The sequence below is a fragment of the Dermacentor andersoni genome, chromosome 5 (assembly GCF_023375885.2).
Source record: "Dermacentor andersoni chromosome 5, qqDerAnde1_hic_scaffold, whole genome shotgun sequence".
NCBI classification, from domain to species: Eukaryota; Metazoa; Arthropoda; class Arachnida; order Ixodida; family Ixodidae; genus Dermacentor; species Dermacentor andersoni.
In genome coordinates, this window is record NC_092818.1 from 161,661,679 (window position 1) to 161,685,365 (window position 23,687).

General features: G+C 44.4%; 1 protein-coding gene across 2 annotated transcripts in view; it reads right to left on the bottom strand.

Moving 5' to 3' along the window:
• LOC126531516 (uncharacterized) overlaps nt 1-23,687 on the bottom strand; it is a 59,741-nt gene that overhangs the window by 17,302 nt on the left and 18,752 nt on the right. For both annotated transcript variants that reach the window (XM_055071222.1, XM_050179060.2), the window contains exons 3-5: nt 22,997-23,189; nt 17,266-17,612; nt 11,140-12,995 (exon numbers count right to left, since the gene is read on the bottom strand). In XM_055071222.1, the coding sequence (XP_054927197.1) occupies nt 11,140-12,995; nt 17,266-17,612; nt 22,997-23,189 (2,396 nt within the window). The remainder of the gene's footprint in view (nt 1-11,139; nt 12,996-17,265; nt 17,613-22,996; nt 23,190-23,687) is intronic.

Below are 23,687 nucleotides of genomic sequence, written 5' to 3' on the forward strand. Positions count from 1 at the left end.
CAAAGTGTTACTAGATGGCACAAAATATCTGTGTAAGGCAGGGTGTCTCAATAGTACCGCTTCTCGGCATTTATGGTAGTGATACGTTTGCCATTGTGGTACTCCCAAGGTACACCCACCGTATATCTGTGCCGTTGCAGAAATTACAAGCAGTTGAAATTGGCTATACTTGACCCTTGAAAGTATGCCATGCTAGCTGAAAGCCACTCACAGTTCACCTGCTTTTGCTCTGTCAAATTAGTCTAGGCTTCTTGAAAAATGGAAATTCATTGTTCCAGGCTGAAGTACTATCTCTGGCAGAACTATGACATCCCGGTATCCCATAGCATTTGCCCAGATGCAGAAGTTTTATTCTAAAACCAGTTACATAAAGAGACACGTTGAGCCGTATCTGGGTCACCATCGTGGTACACGTCATCGCGGGGCTGCTCACAGGGTGTCACCACCTTGAATGGCAGGGCTGCTATTGAGGCACCCTAGCGTAAGGCAAGCAATTGTGTGCAACAACAGCAAGATGATGGCGACAAGAAAGCCTTGATGACAATGGTATGATGGAAACAATAGCATAATGATGACAGTCCGATTTTGATGACAATTGCACAATGACAATGCCATGTCGCCCCATTGGTTGTACTCTGACATCACTGATATCCTGGACTGATCCCAAAGGTAGCGTACCGGGTAGACCAGACCCACCTCAAAGGTAGTGCCATGTCACATCCACACAGCATCTCATAGCACTAGCTGCCATGAAGGAAGGAAAGAAACTGGCATGCTCTTTCTACAAGAAGGTTGTTGCTATGTGACATGACACATGCACCAATCATCTGAAAACGTTAGCTGGCATGAGAAAAACAGTGGCAAGCTTCACTAGACGCATGCGTCCATCTGTGTCCTAATGGACAGAGCAGTAGGCTATTGCACTGGAGGACTCTGGTTCAAATCCCACCATAGGACAGCACACTTTTTTTATTTAAGGCTCGAAACAAAGCGAGACGGGAACCTATCATAAAGTGCCAAAGTGCCTGACAAGAGGCAAGGAATGTAACAAACACACCGAGATGAGAACATAGCCATACAGATGTCAGACAGCACGATTATGATACACTAGGCAATAAAAGGGCGTGGAAGCCTGCTACTCTACCAGGTAAAGTGCATACCACATGACAAGAGTATCCTAGTTGTCCAATGCGTGATACGAGACTTCCAGCTAGGGGACAGAAGCGTTGCACACAACACAAACACTTTGAGCATGCACTACACAGCTAGCAGTGCCTTTTATCATGCCCATGCTGTAGATATGAGTAGATGTAATGGAAATCGTTTGGCACTCCTTGGTGTTGGGGCTTGACATCGATAAGCCTGTATTGGTTGTGCTGACAATTCTCCAAGCTCTGCACTGACCGCATGAATAAAGGAACCATGGAGGGAATTTTATTTACTGCTTACTTTGCAATTCTCTGATAGCAGGACCTCCCTCTAGCTATAACACATCTAATTTTGTATCAGTAGTGTTGCCTAACTATGCACAAAGCAGATTTGACATCCTGAAAAGATAGTGCACAGTATTGCTCAGTACCTGTACAATTTTGAACATTCAGGTGTCCTATGAAATAGCTTGCACCCTAAACAGTACAGAATACAGTGTCTGTCAGATGTTACTAACCCACTGCACATGTGACTGAACCTAGCAACAATGTGTGAATTGGGACCCCTGAAAAGCAGGAGACAGATGATATGTATGGAAAGGTGGCTGCTAAGCCTATTGTAACATGGAAACTGAATGTGCTTGCTGGTTAGTCATTCGTTCGGTCACAAGCGTTAATGTGCAATGTGTCTCCAACTTTTGTCACTTCAAAGCCTCAAGAGGCTGAAAGGGGCAGCTGCTATTGATCATTTGAACTCTGGAGTACAAGGCTTGCTACAGGAGCCTTGCCGCAAGGCCTGAGAGTGGATCTCATCAATCAGCAAAGTAGCTTAGATACTTTTGGTAAAAACTGTGCTGTACAAAAACCTGGGCACATGTGTGAACTCACAATAGACATGAGGACATATTCAGTGATGATCACTTTGGCGATAGTATCACCGTTAGGCATGCGCTAATTGGCTGGTTGAGCACTATGTCATGCGAAGGTGATAGTATGTATCGCTGAAGCGACCGTCATAGAATACATCCCATGTACAATTGCACTCAATATGAATTGTGACATGGGCATACACCTGCCAGTTCTATCAATAATAAAAATGACAAGCGCCATTTTTTTTTTGTAAGCAGGGTCTACCAGTAATCGCAACAGTGTTGAGCATTACTGAGTGCTACAGTACCTCTTTAGGAACACTGCTCTACTTTGCTCTGGTATTATATATGCCTTGAAATACACATATTCTGGTACATGAAATGGTGTTCCAATTTTTCAAGGTTTCTTCAACATTTAGTCTTTTAAAAAGTGCATTGGGCTACGTCTTGTCCTTTCCGCACTCAAATAAGATAATTTGTTGCAGAATACATCAGGAACCTTAATACATATGAACAATGAATGCAGTAACTTCAAGAGCAGCTTCTACTGTGGTACCACTGGATTACTACAGTGGTAGTGAAGAATTTGTAAGGTTACTGTATCCTTGGCATTATGCAATGCAACATTTATGAAAAAATAAAATAAAATGAAGCCTTCTCGGAAGTTTCACAGCCAAGCAATAACTTAAATCAGAAGCCGAGGTATGTCTTGTAGGATAGAATGTACGTAGTAATAAATTTAGCCTTGTTTTCCTGGCAAGTGTATCTATTGCATATTATCATTGTACAATACTTTGCAACCAACACTTGACCATACTAGCACAACTAAGGCATTCACTAATTTTATTTCTCCAAATACACGTTTCTCCTAAACAGCAGTATGTAATTCTTGTTGGTTTTGTTCAGCTAAACAAACCTAACCATGTAGCAAGACATACTCCAAAAATGAGAAAACAAGATTTGTTACTCTTGACATTTGGCACTACTGTACATGCCTGCTTCTCTACCTGCTCATTATACAGGGTGTTCCAGCAACAACTGTATCCAGCTATTTATAATATAGGATTAGAACCAATATGGTAATCCTTGTTGCCGAAAATTCATAGCAGTGAAAGAACTCAGAGTATTGCGACAATAGCACAATTTTCAATGCCTATCAAAGCTATGAATATTGATTGGAAAAAGAAAGTACACAAAAAATTTTAAAATAAACGAAATCAAGGGTACTTCAACTTGTGTCCCCATGTTTAAATCTGAGGAAGTTGTCATTGACACACCCTCTGTTTGCCTCTAAACTATAGTAGCCAGGACAAAATTGTTGCTTATGCCTCGTACACATGAGGTAAGATGATGTGATATGCTATTTACATGATGGAGCATGCCACGACATGCTACAGAGAAAAACATGTTGCGCACACACATTGTCCACCATGTCTTGAGCATGCATCAGGACAGAGAAAAAAATCCAAAATGCAGTGGTGACAATTTTATTTTAGCTTGGGACAACATGAGCAGCAAAAAAGCAGCAACTTCTAAAGTTCTCTTGCAGGGGTGACATGGTTTGATTTAGGCAGCAGGACATCATGAATGCTTTGCACAACTTGCATGTCTTACAGTGCTCTTTTCAAGCAAAGAGCTGCATGCTATTATTACTAGAGGGAAACCTGGTGCTGCAATAACTGTGAGAATCGAAGGCAATACATGGATTTTTCTACACACTGAAATGGCTTTGTTGGGAAAACACTGCAGCTTATTTGTTTCTTGATGCTCAAATGCATTGTGCGCTCGCCCCGAACTATTTAATCGGAGCTTTAACTGGTTTGTACAGACAGGTTAATCATTTTTTTTCTTTCTTTAATGTAATCAAAGCTAGTGAACAAATTGAGCATAAGCCTAACAAAATGGCCACAAGAACACTCCACCAGACTCACTAACCAGAAAAATTTGCATACAACCCATGATTCGAGTGCTGGCTTTACCACCACACCGACACTTCATGGAGGCACTAGCACCAGATTTGCCTCTGGTGATTTCAGAGTGAAACTCTATAAAACCTACAGAACTAACATACAGTGCTCACAATGAGGATCTAGGCCATGCAAGTGTACAAATGTTGATACTTTGTAAATCAAACTTGTACAGCAGTTTTTGCAGCATGCATTTGTACAGTTAAAGCAACTATAGCACAGCACAGAAAAATCTGTTCTTGCAAAAGACAAATTTAACCTTATTGCAGTGCATTATACAATACAGTGTTATAAATAAAATCAATTTATTAAAAGTATCGAATTCTCCCAAGTTTTTGTAGTCCCAACTGCTGTGAATGCATTCTAGACCCAAGTTATCCAAAGTGGAGTGGTGAAAGCATCCACTTAGTACAGAGCGGCAAATCTGCACGAGACCACCCAGTTAAAAACATACAGTAACCTTTTCTTTTTGTCTCTCATGTTCTGGGCCAAAGAATTCTGTGAAAGTCACTTTGGCACATTATGGTAGCTCCTCAGGACAGACTATTTTCATGCAACGATAATTGACAAATGGGGCAACTGACCAAAGATATCAGCAGAGTTTTGCAACTGTCATGTCACTACCACTGAGTGTGGCTTTGATTCAATATAAGTGTTGCAAGCTCTTGCACTGCTGGAATGTACATCCCATGCTACTACGACTCATTTAGGGCCTCTCTGCGTTTAACAAAATTCTAGGAAGTTAATTTCCTGTACTTCGCTATAACAAATGGCTATTGTGTTATGGGCCACATTTTAAAAACAAGCTTCAAACCACTATGTAAGATAAAACATATAAGCAACAGCACTCAAGCTTTAATGAACTGATGAAAGCCCCATGAGTAAGAAAAATAACAACAAAGGACCACAATTTAAATTTCCCTCTTTTTTCTTGAATTTCAAGATAGATTCTGAAATGCCATGACTTGCCTGTTTTTTTTTTATTTTCTATGAAGCTGTGCTGGTGCAGTACAAGTTACTTTGGCAGTGATACTGAGAAGCAAGATTTCTGACAAACAAATGGCTAATAATTCTAGAGCGTGACTTCCACAAGTTTTGGGGCACTGTAATATCACAGAGACATGCCTCAAAGCATCATGTGTGTATTTGTGGTCACAGGTATAGAAGAGTACTATACAACCTTCTCGGATTGGAATCTACACCCTGCGTTATAGAGAAATCGCAAGGGATATGCCAAAACCCTGCCTTGGACACCATTTTGTAGCAAAGCCTTTTCTAAATGCTAACGCCGGCGCTTTTCACGATCGTGAGTGGTCAAAACAATGCTCCGACCAAGGCGGAGCATAGCTTTGGCCGCTCACAAACACGAAGAGCACCGAAAAGCACTAGCATTTAGAAAAGGCATTACTACAAAATAGCGGCCTTGTTCTTGCCTCATCATAAGCGCAAGCACCTTACTTTTTTCAACACATCAAGCATTAAACATGAAAAATAGCTGACTACTGCACTACACGTAGGATGTTTGCCAAAAGGCCTCCAAAGTCAATCAAGGGCATGGAGTACTGGCAGAATGGTGAAGCCTAACAGTGCACCACACTTTTGTGCAAATGTGATTATAAGCACTCTCCAAGCAACTCATTTTCATCAACGTGATTGACTGTCCCAGATTGCTATGTTTGACTGCCATATCAGGAAATGGTGAAAATGTTTACCTAAACATACATATACAAGTGTGTCTTATCCATGACCAAGTCAATGTGAAGTTTGAACAGAATAGCAGGTTGAAATGGCCACTGGTGCCGAGTCAATGGCCTGACTAATGAGTAAATCAATTCCTGAGGTACAAATTGTGCATGAACGATGGTTCTTTAATGCCTGCTACAATAAAAGCAAGAACTAATAAAGGCAGTTTATAGTGCCATACTATACTACATATTGAATGTTAAATGTTTCTTGGAAAGTGCAACAAAACATGAAATATGGCAACAGCAGCCAACTCTAATAATGATATGCTGATGATGCCCTGACCAGTCAGAAGAGAAATTAAATGCAGTACACCATGTCAGTACTACTAGAAAATTATGTTAAGTCCAGTTCTAGTGCTCAGCTCTTTGGAATGTTGCAGCGATAATCAACCTTTGCCCAGGTCCGTATTACCTTTTCCACACTACAAAGTTGTGACATGCCACTACTTCTCTCGTTTCCCCATTCTGGTATTGCCTTCTGTAAATGCATCACAAGTTAACATTTTCACTGTCTTGTGAAAGTATTATCCATTAGCTGTGCCCATCACACACACAGTATGTATGACCACAAAGCACTATCCAGTCTAATGATCAAAGCAAATTAGTATTCTTAGGTAGCCACTTGTGCTTGCAGCATGTGCGTCAAATGTTTTGCAAAAATCACCGTGTCAATAAGCAAGTTCTGAGAAAACTAGTTGCCAATGAGCAAGTTCACAGGACCAGCTGCAATTCTGGCTGAACTTGAGATGTTACATGAAGACAGCATTCAATAACTGTAAAGAAATGTGGCATCTCAATGCTGTTTTATGTAGAAATGCACAAACTTGATGCTCACAAGTATACAAGGCGATTCAGAAGTAACACAAAAAATAAAGATATTGTAACTGCTAAAGTATGGTCTGCAGCAAGATGAGAGTCGCATAAAAATGCATTGAAAAACACACTTATTTCCCTTTATTTTAAACAAACTTTTATAGCCAAAGTATTTACACTTGTCACCATGCAGTGGCACAGTTGCGGCCAAGCTAAAGTAATAAATGAAACCACTCCGACTACAGTTTTTCTAAAAACCGTTCTTGTGCATTTCTGTGGAAATTGCATCTTTCTATGGCATGTACTCTTCAAATGTTAAATGTTTACTTTCTCTGTTACTTCTGGATCAGCCTGTCTATGTGGATGCACTGTAAGGCTTCAATACTTCACACATTCTTTTATTCCAACAAATGATCTGCACTTGAGCAGCCTTCTTCTTCGAAAATCTCCCCACTACACTAAACAGACAACAAATTCTAGCAATGACTGCCGGAATCGAAACACATGCCGAAATCACAGTACTACCACTAATGTGCAGCTAAGATTTCAAGCACAAAAACCAGAAAAGTAAGAAAACAGCATGGGAGGCACAGGTGATGCATGCTCAAAACATGTGGGACAAACGTTACAGACAGTGCTCACACTTGCACAACAAAAACAAATTCGTGTCAGTAAAGTTTCAGATTTGGGGATTGTAGGAAGCCCACAGAAAACAACTTCAAAAATCAGGCAGCGCACAACCGTTCATTAATCCTTACACCACCTTGAACCTCTTTCATTAGCGTTAAGGAAAAGGAAGTATAGATACGACTGGTGGACAATACACAACACTAACCATGGCAAGCACATATCAGTAACGCTAATGAAATGTACATGACCAAAGTGAAGTGCAATAGGCGTATACTTATTATTGTATATTTATATACATATATATATTAATGTACACATATACGTCAGTGCTTAATTAAGCTAAATAATTAATGGCCTTGAGCTTCGCAAAATGATGCTGCATAATGCAACAGTGACAAGAAGTTTACTTGTCCAAGTAAATTCAACATAGACGAACCACGAAAGGAAAGCCGGCCACATTTTTTGCAAAGAATCCTCAAGCTGGGTGTTGTCAATAGTTTAATTTCCCATTTTTCAACCTACCTTGTACCACAAATATTACAATAAAAAACTTACTTTCACTCTCGTTTTTAATCCGTGTTTGTATATATTTATTGCATAATCTGCTCACACTATATCAAAACATATTAGGACAGACATATCACCATGCTACTATTGTAGCAGCTTTTACCTCCCACCCTTGCATTCTTGTTTCTCTTCTGCTAGATTTCATTATGTTCAGCGGGAACAATGCATTCTGTAAAAACAGTACCAAAAAGAAAGAAAGGAAGAAAGCAAGGAAGAAGGAAAGAAGAAAGAAAGCTAATTTAATGTATGTGAACTAGGCTTATCAACAACAGTTAACCTATAAGCAATTCCAAACTGTAGCCACTTGCTCACAGGCATAAAATGCCTACTACTCAACACTGTTCCTTTGCGCAGAGGCACTTTCTCTGATGGAACAAACGCAGTGCAGTGACAACATTCTTTATGAAACTATCAAAACCATCAAAGAATCAAGCTTGGTTTAAATCCAATGTAGTACGCACTGCATCTGCAAAACCTTCTACACGACTGACCAGAACATTCTTCCTGAGCCATTTACCTGAATGTGGCCAGCAAGAAAGAACCACAATCCAGTTGAAATAAAAGTTGAAAGTGAATCAAACCACTAGCAACATTCACAGTAGACATCAGTGCAGGCTAACGCTCCGTACCATGTAATGCTACCATGTCGTCTCCATGACAACAGTGCAAAATAAATGGAGCTTACTATTTCCTCAGAACAAGCACTGACGGCTTGTTTTGAGCAATCTTGACTAAATGAAAAAAGAAAGGAATAAAGAACCGGTAAAACGCACACATCATCTGTTACATTATCAGGAGTGTACATGCAATTTTCAGGACTGTGAGCATAGAAAGTAGCACAGCAATACCTTGTATAACTAAGAAAACAAAACAAAACCACTCAACATCGACTTTTCTCGTAAAAATGGTACTAGTGTTACTACTTATTTACTAGTGTTACAAGTAAATAAACAGACAGTGCACAGTGGTGCAGTTAAGCACACTACAGGACTCACCCTTACGCTCAGTATGTTTTATTCCTGTAGCTAGTTGGGGCAAAACATATTGCCATTAGAGTTCCCACAAACAATAACATGCCTAGCTTGGTTCTGGGTAGCATGCATTACTTTCAGCGACCAAGGAAGAATCTGGCTTGTCAGCATTATAATTAAAGGCCACTTCTCAGAGCATAGCACCATGAAATGGATTAAGAAAGCATCATTTTGACTTCTTATTAGGGCTGCTCAAACAGCTAAACTTCGTAATTGAATTGCATAGAAATTGAATTGCATACAAATTGAATTAAACTCAATAGGAGGTTAGGCTAGGTTAGGGAATGTTGGAGAAAAATAACCTGCCAATACAGAATCAAGACCAAACATTTTCTCATTTCTAAACAAAGTAAATTAGGTTGCATGGAGTTTATATAGTAAACAAAAATGCTTATTCATTACTCGATACATGTAATGCAGTTCACAACTGGCCTGAACAGCTTGTAAATGAAAAACGACTGAGAGGTGATCATACCTGCTGAACAATGACAATAACGAAATGCAGGATCAGCACCATCAGATGTAGAGTGTTGTATTCACTGAAGGAGCTAAGCGTTTTCTGCAACACTGCACATTAGCAGGGATGCAAATGTGTTGGGAAAAAGCTCTTTATTGGAAGGCAGGGAATTTTGCCACTGTGCTTCCGACTGCTGACAAGCTGCTCAGCACGTGGCGAGACTGGCCATATCAGCTGGTTTCCTTAACTAGCCACAACAAGCCTGCAGGCTACCTAAGGGCAAGGTATCCCTAATAATTGACTGAAAATTACTGTGCAGAGCTTCACTGCTCCATATGTGCTTCATAACTGGTACCTGTGCATAGAAACTGCAGCTTTCCTGCTGCAGCAGAGCAATCGCGAACAGTCACTACCTGCATCAGTCTTCCTCCCTGTAGACTCCTATAAACACCGTTATTCCTTATATTAGAGCACAAATGAGTACTCAAGAATTTCCAGTAGCAAATTTTTGAATTGTATGCAATTAAACAAACCGTAATGACTATTTGATTCATATTTGAAATCTGAAGCATTCACACACCCCTACTTTGATATTTCATCAGGCAACAACAACTATTATGAAACTATAGCACTGATGTGAAGCTGCGATTCTAGGAGTTGGGAACTTGATGCTCTCTGATAGCAAGTTCTTACAGTGAATTAAAAAAATGTCTAAGGACACTTGTTTTACACATAATTATGACCCAGGCAACAAAGTCAATGCCCTTAGCTCCTTTAGTAGCACCTAAAAGAGCAGTGATTAACACTTCCATCATCGCAGTCGTATATATGTTTGTCCTGTGCTAAATACTAATCAGCACTTCATTCTCTTATTGCTATGTTTTATTATAGTATATAAATATTGTTCTTTGCATCACTTCTGAACATGTGACTTGTGCAAGCCCCCAAGAAGAAACCTCTGACAGCAGCTTTACCTCTAAATTTCTTGGGTAGGAAGTGAGTGCGTACCAATGGAATCCGTTGTAAAAATCTGGGCTAACAAAAATTGATGCTTTCTCCACATAACTTGAGAGCTACAGGTTTCGACAACAACAAATTGTGCATCCCTTTTCGTCCATTTTCCTCATGTAACGCCACAGATGGCCAGAGAAAATCAATAAATATATTAATAAAGTAGGCTGTTTGAGAATATCCCAGCCAATTCACAGTGCACTTAGCTAACCATATGCAGCATCTACCAAAAGGCATGGAACTGGAGATTACTTCAAATGAGGAATGCAGTGGTGCTTGATGAGAGCAGCACACGCTTTAACTGCACTAAAACGGCCCATGTTACCATAGCTGCATAACCATGTAAGACAATGCTAGAGATGGTGCTGTTTTGTTTCTTTTTCCGATTCACAAAGTATGACAATAGCTACCTACCATAAATTTCATATGGTGATCACGTTTGCAGGCATGCACCACTACGACGCTCATGCACATGGGTGCTCCTCACATTCCACTTCAATATGCACTAAGCACTACTTCTTAGCAAAGACAAGCCCTTCGAACAAAACACAGCTTCAACAGAAACCAATGAGTTGTGCAACAACAATAAAAACATGCTCTGCATTCTTCTTCAATGTCCAAAGTCGGTATTCGCTGCAGAAGAGAGTACACTAAGGGAAGAGCACATAAACACTGGCAAAAAAAAAATGCGTGTCTATACAAGCTCTCTAAGGTGTACACTCATCCCATCCACACACACACACGTGCACCCACGCACACACACATGACAAGCGCTCAGAATCCAATTCCCCCGGCACCACCACAACCAGAAAAAAGTCAGCTCGTGCGGTTAGCAGCAGCAGCAACCACTCCCCGCTCTCCTTCCTCAGCAAGCAGGTCCCCAGAGGGCCATGGCACTCACCCCATTGGCCAGGCCCAGACGACAGGAGGCACTGTCGCACACAGACTCAGTCACTGGAGCCGGTCCACAGGACATGCAAGGCGCACCAGCCAGAGCAGCACCGCCGCTGTGATGAACCGCACCGGTCTGCACCATGCCACTGACTGCATCCGTTGTGTAGAAGGACTGCTGCTGCGGTGGATGAGGGGTGGCCGACAAGGCATGCATGGTACCGGGTGTGAAATTGGCTGTCACCAACGTCCGAGACGCAGCCACCGTTGCATCGCGTGATCGCACCTGTCCCGCTGAATCGACATAGGAGGACGGCTGCAGTGTGGCATGACCCAGCAGGGACGAACCGGGGGATGTGTCCGAACCCACGGGCGAGCCAAGAACCGGGATCGGTGAAGATGACAGGAATGTGCTGCCGGGACTGAACAGCCCTGCGGGGGCTCCGAACGTGGGTAGGGTGTCCAGCCGCAGGGTTGGAAGCTGCGGGATGAGCAGCGCATTCTGCACCGGGTTCAGTGGTAGAGGGTTGATGAGCTGCACCACTGTGGGCATCATCTGTGCCACAGAGGTTGTCACCGTCGTTACACTGGGAACCGACAGGGGAGGGTTTGAAGGTGGTAGCACGATGCTGGAGCTGGGGTTGCCGCTGAGCAGAACCTGTGGAGCTGACAGTGAGGACGTGCACAGGGTTGTGGAGGTCACCGGGCATTCTGCACAACTACGAGGCACTTCTGAAAACCTCTGCTGCTGGGGTGAAAAGTGACCGGGAGTGTGATGTGCTTGCCCCAGAATCCCCTGACCAAGCTGGGAGATGAAGGGCCCACTGGAGACAATTGTCGGTGAAGATTCCATGATCAAGGGTTGTGCGGAGAGGCCTCCAGTACCAGGAGGAAGAACTACGCTGCTCATGTGCTGAAGCACCTGGCTACCCTTCGCAGCCTCATTTGGTGAGTAGCTGGCCATTTTCTGGCTGTAGACCTGCTGCACCATGATGGTGCCCCTTCCCTGATTCATGACACCACCACTGGGCGCACTTGTGAAGACAAAAGGAGCAGTTGTCATGGCAGTGCTGCAAGGAATCGATGCCATGGACAAACCTCCGTTCAGGACTGGCAGCCTCCCAACCTGTGGCACCTGCATAGGAATTTCTTTTGACGAGGTCCTACAGGTGGTGAGCTGGCCAGTACTACCCATGTGCACAGTGTTACACTGGCCAATTGAAGGCCCGCCCATCGCATTTGGCGTGGAAGCAGGGGAAGAAGCATCGTGGGTGGAGCAGTTGTGCTGGCGAGCTCCGTGACATGTGTTCGTTGTTGAGTGACCAGTAGCTGCCACCATCTGGCCAACATCCACATTAGGACACACTGCACGGCTGGATATGATGGCACTCAACTTCGGCATTCTAGTGCGGGGCAGTTTCTTCTGTCCTCTCGATCGACCAGAGGAGGAGGAAGTGCCAGAAGGCTTGGTTGGGCAACAGGGGAAGTTTGCACACTGGTAATTTGTACCGGTACTTGTTTGCAGTGCCGAAGGAGCAGGTGAACAGATCGCCTGAGCAACTATTCTCCTCATCCCTCCGGACACTGGAGGGAAGCTGTTACTTCCCTGTGCATTTGTATTGCTGCACTGGATGGTTACAGTGTCCTGGCGAGGCTGGTAGTATCCAGTAGCCTGCCAGGGCATAGCACCGGGGATGGTGTTGCTGCTAGTGTAATGCACCGGGGTGTTGGTGTTTGCAGGAGCACAACTGCTGACGGCCTGCTTCCGTAGGGCATTCTGGTCACGCTGTGCCAACAACTGAGACACCAGGACGCCGTCAAAAGGGCCACGCTGTTTCGCACGAGAGCTCCGCTTGCGGACAGGTTCTGTGAAAGGCAGATGCATGGACACAATGAAGGAGGTCTGATGTGTGGCCCAGAATGGATAGTTTTGGGCTACCTTTGCAAATTCCATGACTGCATTGAATTTCATGCCTAGAGTGAGATCGTGCAAGCACCTTTCCGGGCCATCTTTATTATCAAATGAAAATACTGTACACTAAAATCCGAGCAGTTTGAAATATCTCAATTTGAATTGACAGTTTAATTGAACAGATTGTATGGTCCTGGCAGAGCCACACATACCATAAAAATCAAACTATAGGTCGACCCAGAATGTTCTTAAATGCAGTGAACTAGAACATAGTTTATTCGATCAATAAGGTTATTCATCATCAGAGACAGAAATCGCATGTTAACTGTAGGATTCTCGTCCGGGGACGGCTGCTAGTCATGCATGGCATTACACATCACATTCACTAATGATGTCCAAGGCATTTTTTATTTTATTTTATTTTGATTAGAATGCGACCACAAACAGCTTGGTGCCTTTAGTGTGATGCACTAGAGAATAAATTGAATGGCGTAGGCAGCAGCAAAAAGGCAAAATAAGCACAATGCATGGAGCAAAACAAAGGGAAAGACAAAGGCATTTAAATGGCACAAGTCCTATACACAAACTATACATATGCACATCTACACACAGGTGCTGACACTGCTGAACTGACATGCGCAGAACTCGACGATGGCGAGATCATTTGTCAGGTTTCTGTTGCTCCGCCGGACGATGACTCTTGAGTCGAAGATCACGCACCATGTGCTACGCTGCCGTCGCATGTGGAGTGTGTACAAGCAGTGACTGTGCTTTCAGCCGCCTATAGTGACCGTACGACACCATACGACCCTCTCCGAGATTCAGGCTTATCTGATTGCGCATAAATGGAACAGCATGCAACGGCGCATTCACGATTTCTTCAAGCCTATGGCCGAGCCCGAATAAGTGCGTGGAAATAAAGGATATCATTTTTTTTTTTTCTTAATCTGCTTTTTCGGACACGTTTATTTGGACATTTCCGTAGTCCCCGTGAGGTCCGAATAAACGGTCGGTGACTGTACTTGAATGTCCCAGGGGAATTTGTAATCACATCCCTGCATTTACCTCAATTTCTCTATTATTAACGTTCTGTTCGCGATAATATTGACGCCTTAGGAATTCTCGAGCACTTATCTATCACTCTAGCTTGACTTAATATTTGCCTTTAGTGCCCCTTTAAGCCCAGCATCTTCAGAGCATCATTGGTAATGGCTTCAACTTGCCGCTTGAAGCTTAGTTGGTCATCAATATACATCCCCAGTTTGTGGATCATTGAAATTCCGGCAGTACCCAGGCCCTTTAGCATATATAAATGATAAAGTGGGCTGTGACAGTGACTGAATGATATGAAATGGGACTTTGACAGATTGCTTAGTAGCTTGTTACAGTGGACTTCCGTTAATTCAACTCCAGTTAATTCGATCTCGACCGAAGGTACCTGCCGGCACCCAGACATCTCTATTGGCCCAAACTTCTGTTATTTCGGTCTCAACATTGGTCTTCCACGAATAATTTGAATGTGTCAGCTTCGCCGCAGTACATTCGTGTTATGCAGTGAAGAATACCAAGGCTGTAAAGGGGCCATTGTCATTGGACATGGTATGCGTTTCTTAATTATACATGTGCGCACGTGCTTCCAGTAATAGTAAGAGCGCCTACACACCTAATAAGCCTACTGGCAGCCATTCAGGGCTGTTTTCGACATTGCCGTGGTGATTTGAGCACTTGTTTCATCCACAAAGTGTGTCTCGTATACGAGACCATTAACAGGGCCTAGTACGCGTTTCTTAATTATAGTACACAAGCGCACGCGCAGTGCATTGGGAAGCGGAAAAAGAACATCCAAGTTTTGGGAACGCTAGCAAAAAGGAAGGCAATAAGACGGAAAAATTATGCAGATCCCACACACTGTGGGAATCGATGCAAGCGAAGCATTCCATGCTGGATGCTTTGATTGACGATAATTAGCAGTGATGTTGACGGCTAAAGCTTAATTTCTTCAACGTTTAGTCAAAGACAAGAGTGGCCAGTTTATGTTATATGTTACCTTGCGGGCACCACTGCTGTTTGTCTGCATAGTACACAGAACATACAGGGAGTGATGTTTGCTTGAGGCGTTGTTGCGTGCCATATTTCCTAACCTCTGAGGGGGTCGAGCATAGTCATTGCCTCACATGGCACATCGCATTGTGGCAGAAGTATTGAACTTGAATTGGATTATGGGGCTGTATGTGCCAAAACCACAATCGGATTATGAGGCACGCCATAGTGGTGGACTCCGGATTAATTTTGACACCGTGACGTTCTTTAACGTGCCCCAAAATGTAAGTGCATGTGTGTTTTCTATTTCGTCCCCGTAGAAACGCGGCTACCGTGATTGGGATCAAATCCACGGCATCCGACGGTCCAGTGCTTCTGCAGTGTAGCCTGGACCCTCGGTGCGCTTTAACTCTTTCATGCTCAATGACGTAAATATACAGCGCCACGAACAAGTCCAAAATGGTCAATGCCATATATGTATGGGGCCGTCTGTACGTTTAAAAAGTGAAAACTAATTGCCTCTGGTTGGCGATAAGATCAAGATTAGAGGAAGTTCGTCACACGTTTTGCTTTCTTGACGGGCACACAACCACACAGTTTTCTTGAGTGCGCGCACCTACACAGTTCGATTACGCTATGGATATACATATTAGTGTAAGAGCAGAAAAATTAGAGTCTTGCGAAATGTTCTCGTGTGCGCATTTTCAAAGCCTTGAACTATGTGTATAAGTATGCAACAAATTTTTATTTCTTATAAGTTTATTTCCTTTTTTATTATTGTTATTCATGAATGAAGAGTACATATATACCAATGCAAAATATTTTTTTCTCACTTTACAGTCACAATAGAAAAATTACGGTAAATTTTTTTGAAATAAGTCCCCTAAGAAGAATTGGAACCTGCAATAAAAGAAAATTGACTCTGGGCGGTCGCATATGGCAAAAAATATCGACCCTCAAAGGGTTAATTAATGTGGCTCTGATTCTGCACGCCCTGCGTAGTTTGTACACGTGACATATCTGCATGGTGTTTATTTTTCAGAAATAGCAGTAACGTACTGTACCGTACCTTGAACTTAAGCTCATCCAGTTTCCCCACAACCGTGGTTGTATAGTAGTAGGGTTTGCTTGCTTCTCACGTCACCTCCTCCCCCCTCATTCCCTTGTATGGGAACTGCCTCTTCTCCTCCCTCCTCTCTGTTCTATCAATGTCCCCACTGGACTGGCACCATAGTAGAAAGGGAAGCCCACCTTAGTAGAAAGGAAGCGCTGCAGTTTCTGCAATGCTTCTGAGGGAAGTCACAGCCAAGAGGCTAATGTGGCGACCCCCAGGGAGCTCCAGAGGGCATTGTGCACATTCAACACGGTGCACAGTGCCGACCAGAACTGCCTCTGGTTAATCTCCCTGCCTTCCTATGCATCCTTTTCTCTCTCTCTCTCTCTCTCTCGACACGGTGCAGTGAAAACTAGTTTCCAGGGTAGCCTTTCCTCTCCGACTCGCTCCTGTCATGTGGTGTGACCCCCTCCAACACGGTGTGCTTGACAGCAGCAGCAGCAGTGGGAAAGTGGAAGGAAGAGGAAAAGAAAGCTTCACTTTCAAAGCCAACAAAAGAGCGGGGGGTCTAACTAAACCTCTAAAGGCCTGCCAGTAACCATATTAGGCAGCTCAGTGCTCATACTGTGACCAAAGAGGGCACAAGTGCGTGTGCTAACCCTTTCGCTGTCACTGACGTACTGGTACGTTCTCTATCGTGCGTTCAAAATTTCGCGCCTGAGCGCAAAGCTGGTGTTCCTGGACTGGCCGTGCCATCTGCTGAATCTTTCACCAAATTCGTATTTTCGTCCCACACTGTGTTGGTGCATGTATTGAAGAGTACGGTGCGGCTGCCACTCGCCCCTCTCTCTTTGCTGAGTGGCGCGGTGGCTCCGCGTTCCCTGGATCCGCGTTCCCCAGAGAATGACAGTTTGACATTTGCATACTGGTACAGTACAAGCCTTTGCATAGGGTATCCAAGTGGGTGTCACGGCTGTTCGATATAGACAATAATTTGATATGTCAGGGTTTTATACATCCGAGATCGCCTGCATGTGTCAGTACTCCTGTTAGTTCCACAGGACCACATGTTGAGAAACAATGGCCACGAAAGTAGAGTTTGGAAAATCTAAAGAAGTTGACTAAAGCACCTTTTCTCGCAGGCCTGGCCAATGGAGATGCCACCGTGACTGTTGCCGTTTGCAAAGGGGGCCTGAACGTGGGCAAACTTGGGCAGGCAGCGCTGCTTGTGCTGGTGGTGCTGGTGGTGGCTGTGGTGGTGGTGAGGGCAGCAATCGCTGATGCAGCTCTGCCGTGGAGAGGCACCCTGCAGCCGCTGCCGTTGGCAGTGGGTGACCAGGGTCGGGAGAGAACCGCTGCATCAAAGCTGAACGTTTTCTCAAGGCTGAGAGGGCAGTCCAGGCCACACTTGCACACGCCGTCCGTCTGCAGGTACCTGGCCACCTCGTCCAGGCTCCGCAGCTGGTGGTTGCTTGGGCTGCTCGGGCAAGAAGACACCGGGCATGACATAAAGCACTGACCCTTTTTATGCTGAAGAAAGACTACGGCATGTTATCTATTCTGATGAAAACAGACATACAGTTAAACCTGGATATAACGAAGTTGACAAAAGCTCGCAATTTTTCGTTACATGCAGGTTTTCGTTACATGCAGGTTTCGCGTGAAGGCTCGTACGAATGATGCAGAAACGAAACCAAATAGCTCAATATATCCGTGAAGGTGAACTCACCCTTCAATCATTTATTTTACACTAAAAAACTGCGTAATTTCCGCTTGCTTCTTCGGCACGAGTGTAGGCACAACACGCCGCTCCAAACAGGCTAAATCGTGTAGAGCTCCTTCATCGTCGAGCGAGCCGACGAAACGGCGCATAACGTCCATTGCGTTCATCACCTCCTTTGCAGTAGGCACGTCACACGGATCTGCCTCACAAGCACCATCATCACCGCCATCCGGATTTTGCACGCTTTCAGCTACTGCTGCATCAGACATTTCTTCTGTAGTCACGGCGGCGTTGTCGGCAAACAAAAAGTCAGTCAGTTCAACGTCGTCGGGTACACCACCGTTAGTACATAGCTCGTTCCACGCTTCGGCCACATTGGACGGAGTAGAAAGGTCTTCCTCCTCCTCGTCGGCACCAGCCCGTGCGTTTTTGGCTATTCCGGCCTTTAAAAAGCAATTCGCGATAACTTCTGCCCTGACCTCTTGCCAGGAGGCAGCAAGCATCTCGACTGCTTGATAAATGTCGATCTTCATCTCCCGTTCCAGACGGATGTCGAGAAGTATTTTCAGGATTAGTCGGCGCCGGTAACAGCATTTAAAACTGTTAATGACCCCTTTGTCCAGGGGTTGTATTAGGGACGTGCAGTTGGCCGGGAAGTAATGCAGTTCGATGTTCGACAGCTGCAGGCCCTCGACGTGGTGCGCCGAGCAATTGTCCAGCAGTAGGCAAACTTGACGGCCTTGCCGCTTGACGTCCTGGTTAAATTCCTTTAACCACTCAGAAAATATTGGCCGAGTCATCCACGCTTTGGAATTCGCCACATGCTTCACGGGCATACGCTTCGTTCCCTTAAAACACCTGGGACGGGCACTTTTGCCGACAACTAGCGGGACTCGCTTGTCTGTGCCGTCGAGGTTGGCACACAGCAGAATCGTTATGCGGAGCTTGCTCTGCTTTCCACCGCGGCAGTCATCGCCTTTTAACGCTAGCGTGCGGCCCGGAAGCATTTGATAAAATAGAGCTGTCTCGTCGGCATTGTAGACATCAGCCGCCTCGAAGCGACTCAGGATTCCAGGCAGCTTGTCAGCCACCCACGAAGCAGCAGCATCGCTGTCTGCGGAGGCAGATTCGCCGCTGATTACTCTTCCGACGACACCGTGCCGGCTCTTAAATCCCTGCAGCCACCCGTTGCTTGCCTTGAAATCGTCATGACCCAAGATACACGCAAAATCCTTTGCCTTCTGTTGCAAGATCGCGCCGCTTATGGGTACATTTCTGGCTCGCGTGTCCAAAAACCACGTGAACACTGCCTTGTCCACATCAGTGTATGTGGACAGCTTCAGTCTTTTTTTTTTCGAGCTTGTTCCCGACTCCACTGCGTTTCTGATATTGTGTTCCGCACTCAAAATCGTTGATAGTGTGCTCGCTGGAATGCTGAAACGGGTGGCAACGTCCTTCTTCTTCTCGCCCGCGGAGACTGCATTTAAAATTGCGAGTTTGTCTTCAAAAGACAGAACTTTTCGTTTTCTGGCAGTAGAACTCATCACGACCAACCGACGACGCAGTTAGAAGCGGAGACGCACGACTACACGCCGACAGGCAGGCCTAGCACCTCCAAAACAAGTCGGACAAACCAGTACCAGAGCACAGTTGACACACGCACACGTGCAGAACGCAGGACAACACTCAAGATGGCGAATGCAACGCACCCATAGAGAAAGAAAAAAAAGTGACGGATATCGTTCGTCATCGTCCCTCCCCCTCTCCCTTCCGGCGCCTTGGCAATGAAAGAACCGGCTATCAGCGTTGCTTTTCAAGTGAATTCTTACACATAAGTGTGTATAAGCCGTTGAAACAAATGAAAATCACAAAATAAGAATGCTTGTCCTCAAATCCATACGAAACAAAATAATTCTGCAAGAAAAATCAGCTGCCGATACCAATGCCACCTGGTGCCACGCTAGACAAGCAAAGCCTGAAAAGACTGCTACGTTAGGCACGGAGCGGCGCTAGTTGCCGCCATCATCATCATCATCGCTAACTTTGCTCGGTCGCGGCAATCCCTGGCGTGCGCGTAGCTGCTGGCTCCTTACAGCATTAATATTCAATAATCTAGAGCATTTCTTCGGCCGAATTTTCCTTAAAAGTGCTAAAAGTAATGACTGATCAGCTTTGGGAGTTCGTTACATCAAGGCTAACTGCCGCAACGCGTTCGTTACATCAAGGTCGAAAATACATGGGCTTCAATGGGGGCAGCGTTGGGGAATTCAAAAACTTCGTTAAATCCAGGAATTCGTTACATATAGGTTCGTTACATCCAGGTTTAACTGTACTATTAAACAGTTTAAAAGGGTACTGACATGACATTTTCTTACTTTTCATTTTTTTCCCCGGAAGTTTAGAAGCCCGCCCACTGCCTTTGCTCGTTTCTTTCTGGCAGCCCCATTATAGATTTTCTGGCAGCCCCATTAGATAACTGCTATTTCACCTCACATGGCTGCTCTATAAGCAGCATGCATACACAGAAACTCTTGCTCTCTAACTTAAACTCTGACATCTCTAAATGTAGGTTACGTTGAAATGTTTTCCTTCTGTGGTGTGAACATGTAATTTTTAACCTTTATCTCCAAAATTTAATGTGCCTGTCTCCATATATCTTGAAATACGGACTGCGAAATTACCACCTCAAACCAGCACTTATTTTAACACCTCAAACCAGCACTTATGGGGCAGCTAACCTGCCCTTTTTCACTCGGAGCCGAGCACACCTCTGCACTTGGTGCCGCTCCGGGCAAAATCATGTCAGAGTTAAAGTCGGTGCAATCAGCACCCAATCGCAGTGTCCAAATCCCATTCTGCGACGGCTCCCTGAAACAAACACTGATCTTGCAGGCTATGCTCTTGCTGGCAGAAGCACCAGAAGCAGAATGCGCCAGAAGCAATTGCATAAGCTGAAAATACGTCATGGCCGTCATGTTTTGGGCAGCGCCTGCTTGCCTCATGAATGAGGAGAGCAAATGGCACGGGACTCCCACCAGACTTTGAAGTGCATTTGCGATTTTTGAAGCATCTTATCTATTACCATGTTTACTCGGATAATGATCGCACTCGCGCAATGATCGCACCCCTGAATTTTGTCGTCAAAATTCGATCTTTTTTCTTTCCCGTGTAACGATCGCACCCTGAACTTGTCGCAGCGATATGTCGTGAGCCAAGTCTAGCTAATGATAATCGTGCTTACCATCTGTCGAATGCTACGCGAACGACTCTTGAAGACATACCAAGTGATCTGCAAGTACCCAACATGCTTAAGCAGATGCCTCATTTCATTCCTTTCATCACTTTGCGCACTTCCATGAAAAAAAAAAGGCTACAACCAAACTTGCCTCGGCTTTATTATTTGTAGGCTTCATAATGGTTTTGGTCAACAACAACAACACAAGGGGCACCTTTCAATTCTTCTCGTCTGCACTCGTGGGCACGCAACAAATCGCGAGCGGCAACGATAGTGGCCACGTTTACACTGATACGTTAGAAGTTTACCCTATTCATACACTGACGCTTGTAACGCAGCGAAGATATTCGCCCACCCTTAGCGGAAACTTGCCGTATTAGGATAGCAGTGAAAACAAATGCCGCAGTTTCCGCAGCACGCCCACCATGTGTTTCGATGTCACTGGCACCTAAGCGCGCCCATCTCTGTTTCTGTCCCCTGAAGTGGACATGGCTACATTATTGTCGCAAACTTGCCTATATTAACATTATTCATTACTGATACGGAAGAAACTGTTTCAATGTGCGTAATGTACTCATGAGAAGAAAAATAAATTTTCTGTGTTGCTGGAGATATGAAAAATGCAGAACTTGCATTTCTGCATGAAAATAACTGATTAACGATACATTGAAAATAAGCTGATTACAGAGTTGAAAATGTTTCCTTTTTTGCAAGAACTAACTTTTAAAGCTATATTTGTCAACAACTAGCATTTGTGTCAAGGTTTTCATGACCATATTTACCCGCATAATGATCGCATTTTAGGGAAAAGAAAATCGAAGCAAATTCAAGGGTGCGATCATTAAGCAGAATAAATTTCCCGCGAAAAGAAAAATATTTTTTTCATTCCGCTTTTGCTGCGGGATGAGAAGAGGTCAACGAACAGGCAGCTGTCGCTGTAACAGTGCGGGACATCAAAACGAAAATCGCGGCCGGCGGAGCAAGCCAGACGCACCGAACATGAATTTTTTTTTCCTCACGAGTATATTACGTGCATTGAAACAGTTTCTTCCTCATCAGTAATCAATAATATTGTTAATATCGGCAAGCTTGCAGCAATAATGTAGTCATGTCCACTTCGAGGGGACAGAAACAGAGATGGGCACACTCAGCTGCCAGTGACAGAAACACATGGCGGCCAAGCTGCGAAAACTGCGGCTTTTGTCTTCACTACAATCCTAATACGGCACGCTTCCGCTAAGGGTGGGCGAATACCTTAGCTGTGTTACAAGTATTGGCACATGAACAGAGCACACTTCTCTAACGTATCAATGATTTTAAATGTGGCTACTGTTGTTGCCGCTCACAATTCGTTGCGTGCCCAAAAGTGCAGACGAGAAGAATCAAAAGGCGCCTTTTTTGTTCTTGTTGCTGACCACAACCATTATAAACCCTACAAATAATAAAGCCAAGGTAAGTTCAGTTAAAGATTTTTTTTTCTTGGAAGCACAGGAAGTGACAAAAGGACTGAAATGGGGCATCTGCTTAAGAATCTGTTTGGTGTGTGCAGACCACTTGGTAAGCACAATCATCATCAGCTATACTTGGCACACGACACATCGCCACAGCAAGTTTGGGGTGCGATCATTACGCAGAACAAAAAATTTTTTGTTTGATGGCAAAATCTAGGGGTGCGATCATTGCGCGAGTGCGATCATTATGCAAGTAAATACGGTAATCACTATTCGTTTTGACATCAATTTGAGTAAAGAAAAATTTACATTCGCACATGCCTAGATATTACGTCTTTCCTGGCTTACCTGCGGTAAGAGTGCCTTCTTTCGTATTGCAACAAGGTAAATTAGCAATACAGCCCAACTTATCCTTTTCTATGTTGTCCCATTAAGGTTACTGCTATATTTACCTAAAGTAGACAATTTTGCCTTCGACAAGACAGCGACGCCAGCCAGGGGGCACGTGTACAGCAGCGGGGATATAACCGGGTTTCCCACTGCCCTGAGCGCCTGCTTCCATTGTAGCAGCACTGCCGCCAAAACTTGCACCCGTTTCATCCTTGGAGCGCTGCAGCAGCTCTGGTGCTGGATCACGTGTTGGGCCTGCAGCAGCAAACAGTGACAAGCTTGTTTCAGTTGAGGCCGCCAGTTTGCAAAAGCAAAAGAGTGAATGCCATGCAGTGCAGTTGGCATCAAAAGGCTACGAACCATGGTTTCCACAAGAAAACATCGAATTTCCAAGCGGTTTATGACTGCAGCTAGTATAACTCTACAAAACTATGTTGTTCGCAAACTGTTAAATGCCTCTAGGACAAACAATACTGCTGGTCCTGGCGAAATTGTTATCTTTCATATGTGTGCAATGCCTCTATAATGAAGACTGCTTCAACAAGTTTGCCTGTACAATGAAGTAATTCGGGTAACTCTGAAAGCTGATTTGTGGCTCTACCAAGAGCGTACAATGCCTCGGAGGGTCTTGACTCTGCTATAGCTATGGTAGCCCATCGCCCCGCCCCCAAACTGGACAGAAACTCCAGTGGGTGTAGTGGCTAAACGTGGCAAAGGCACTAAGAGCCTCAATGTAACAAGGTTGGCTGCAAT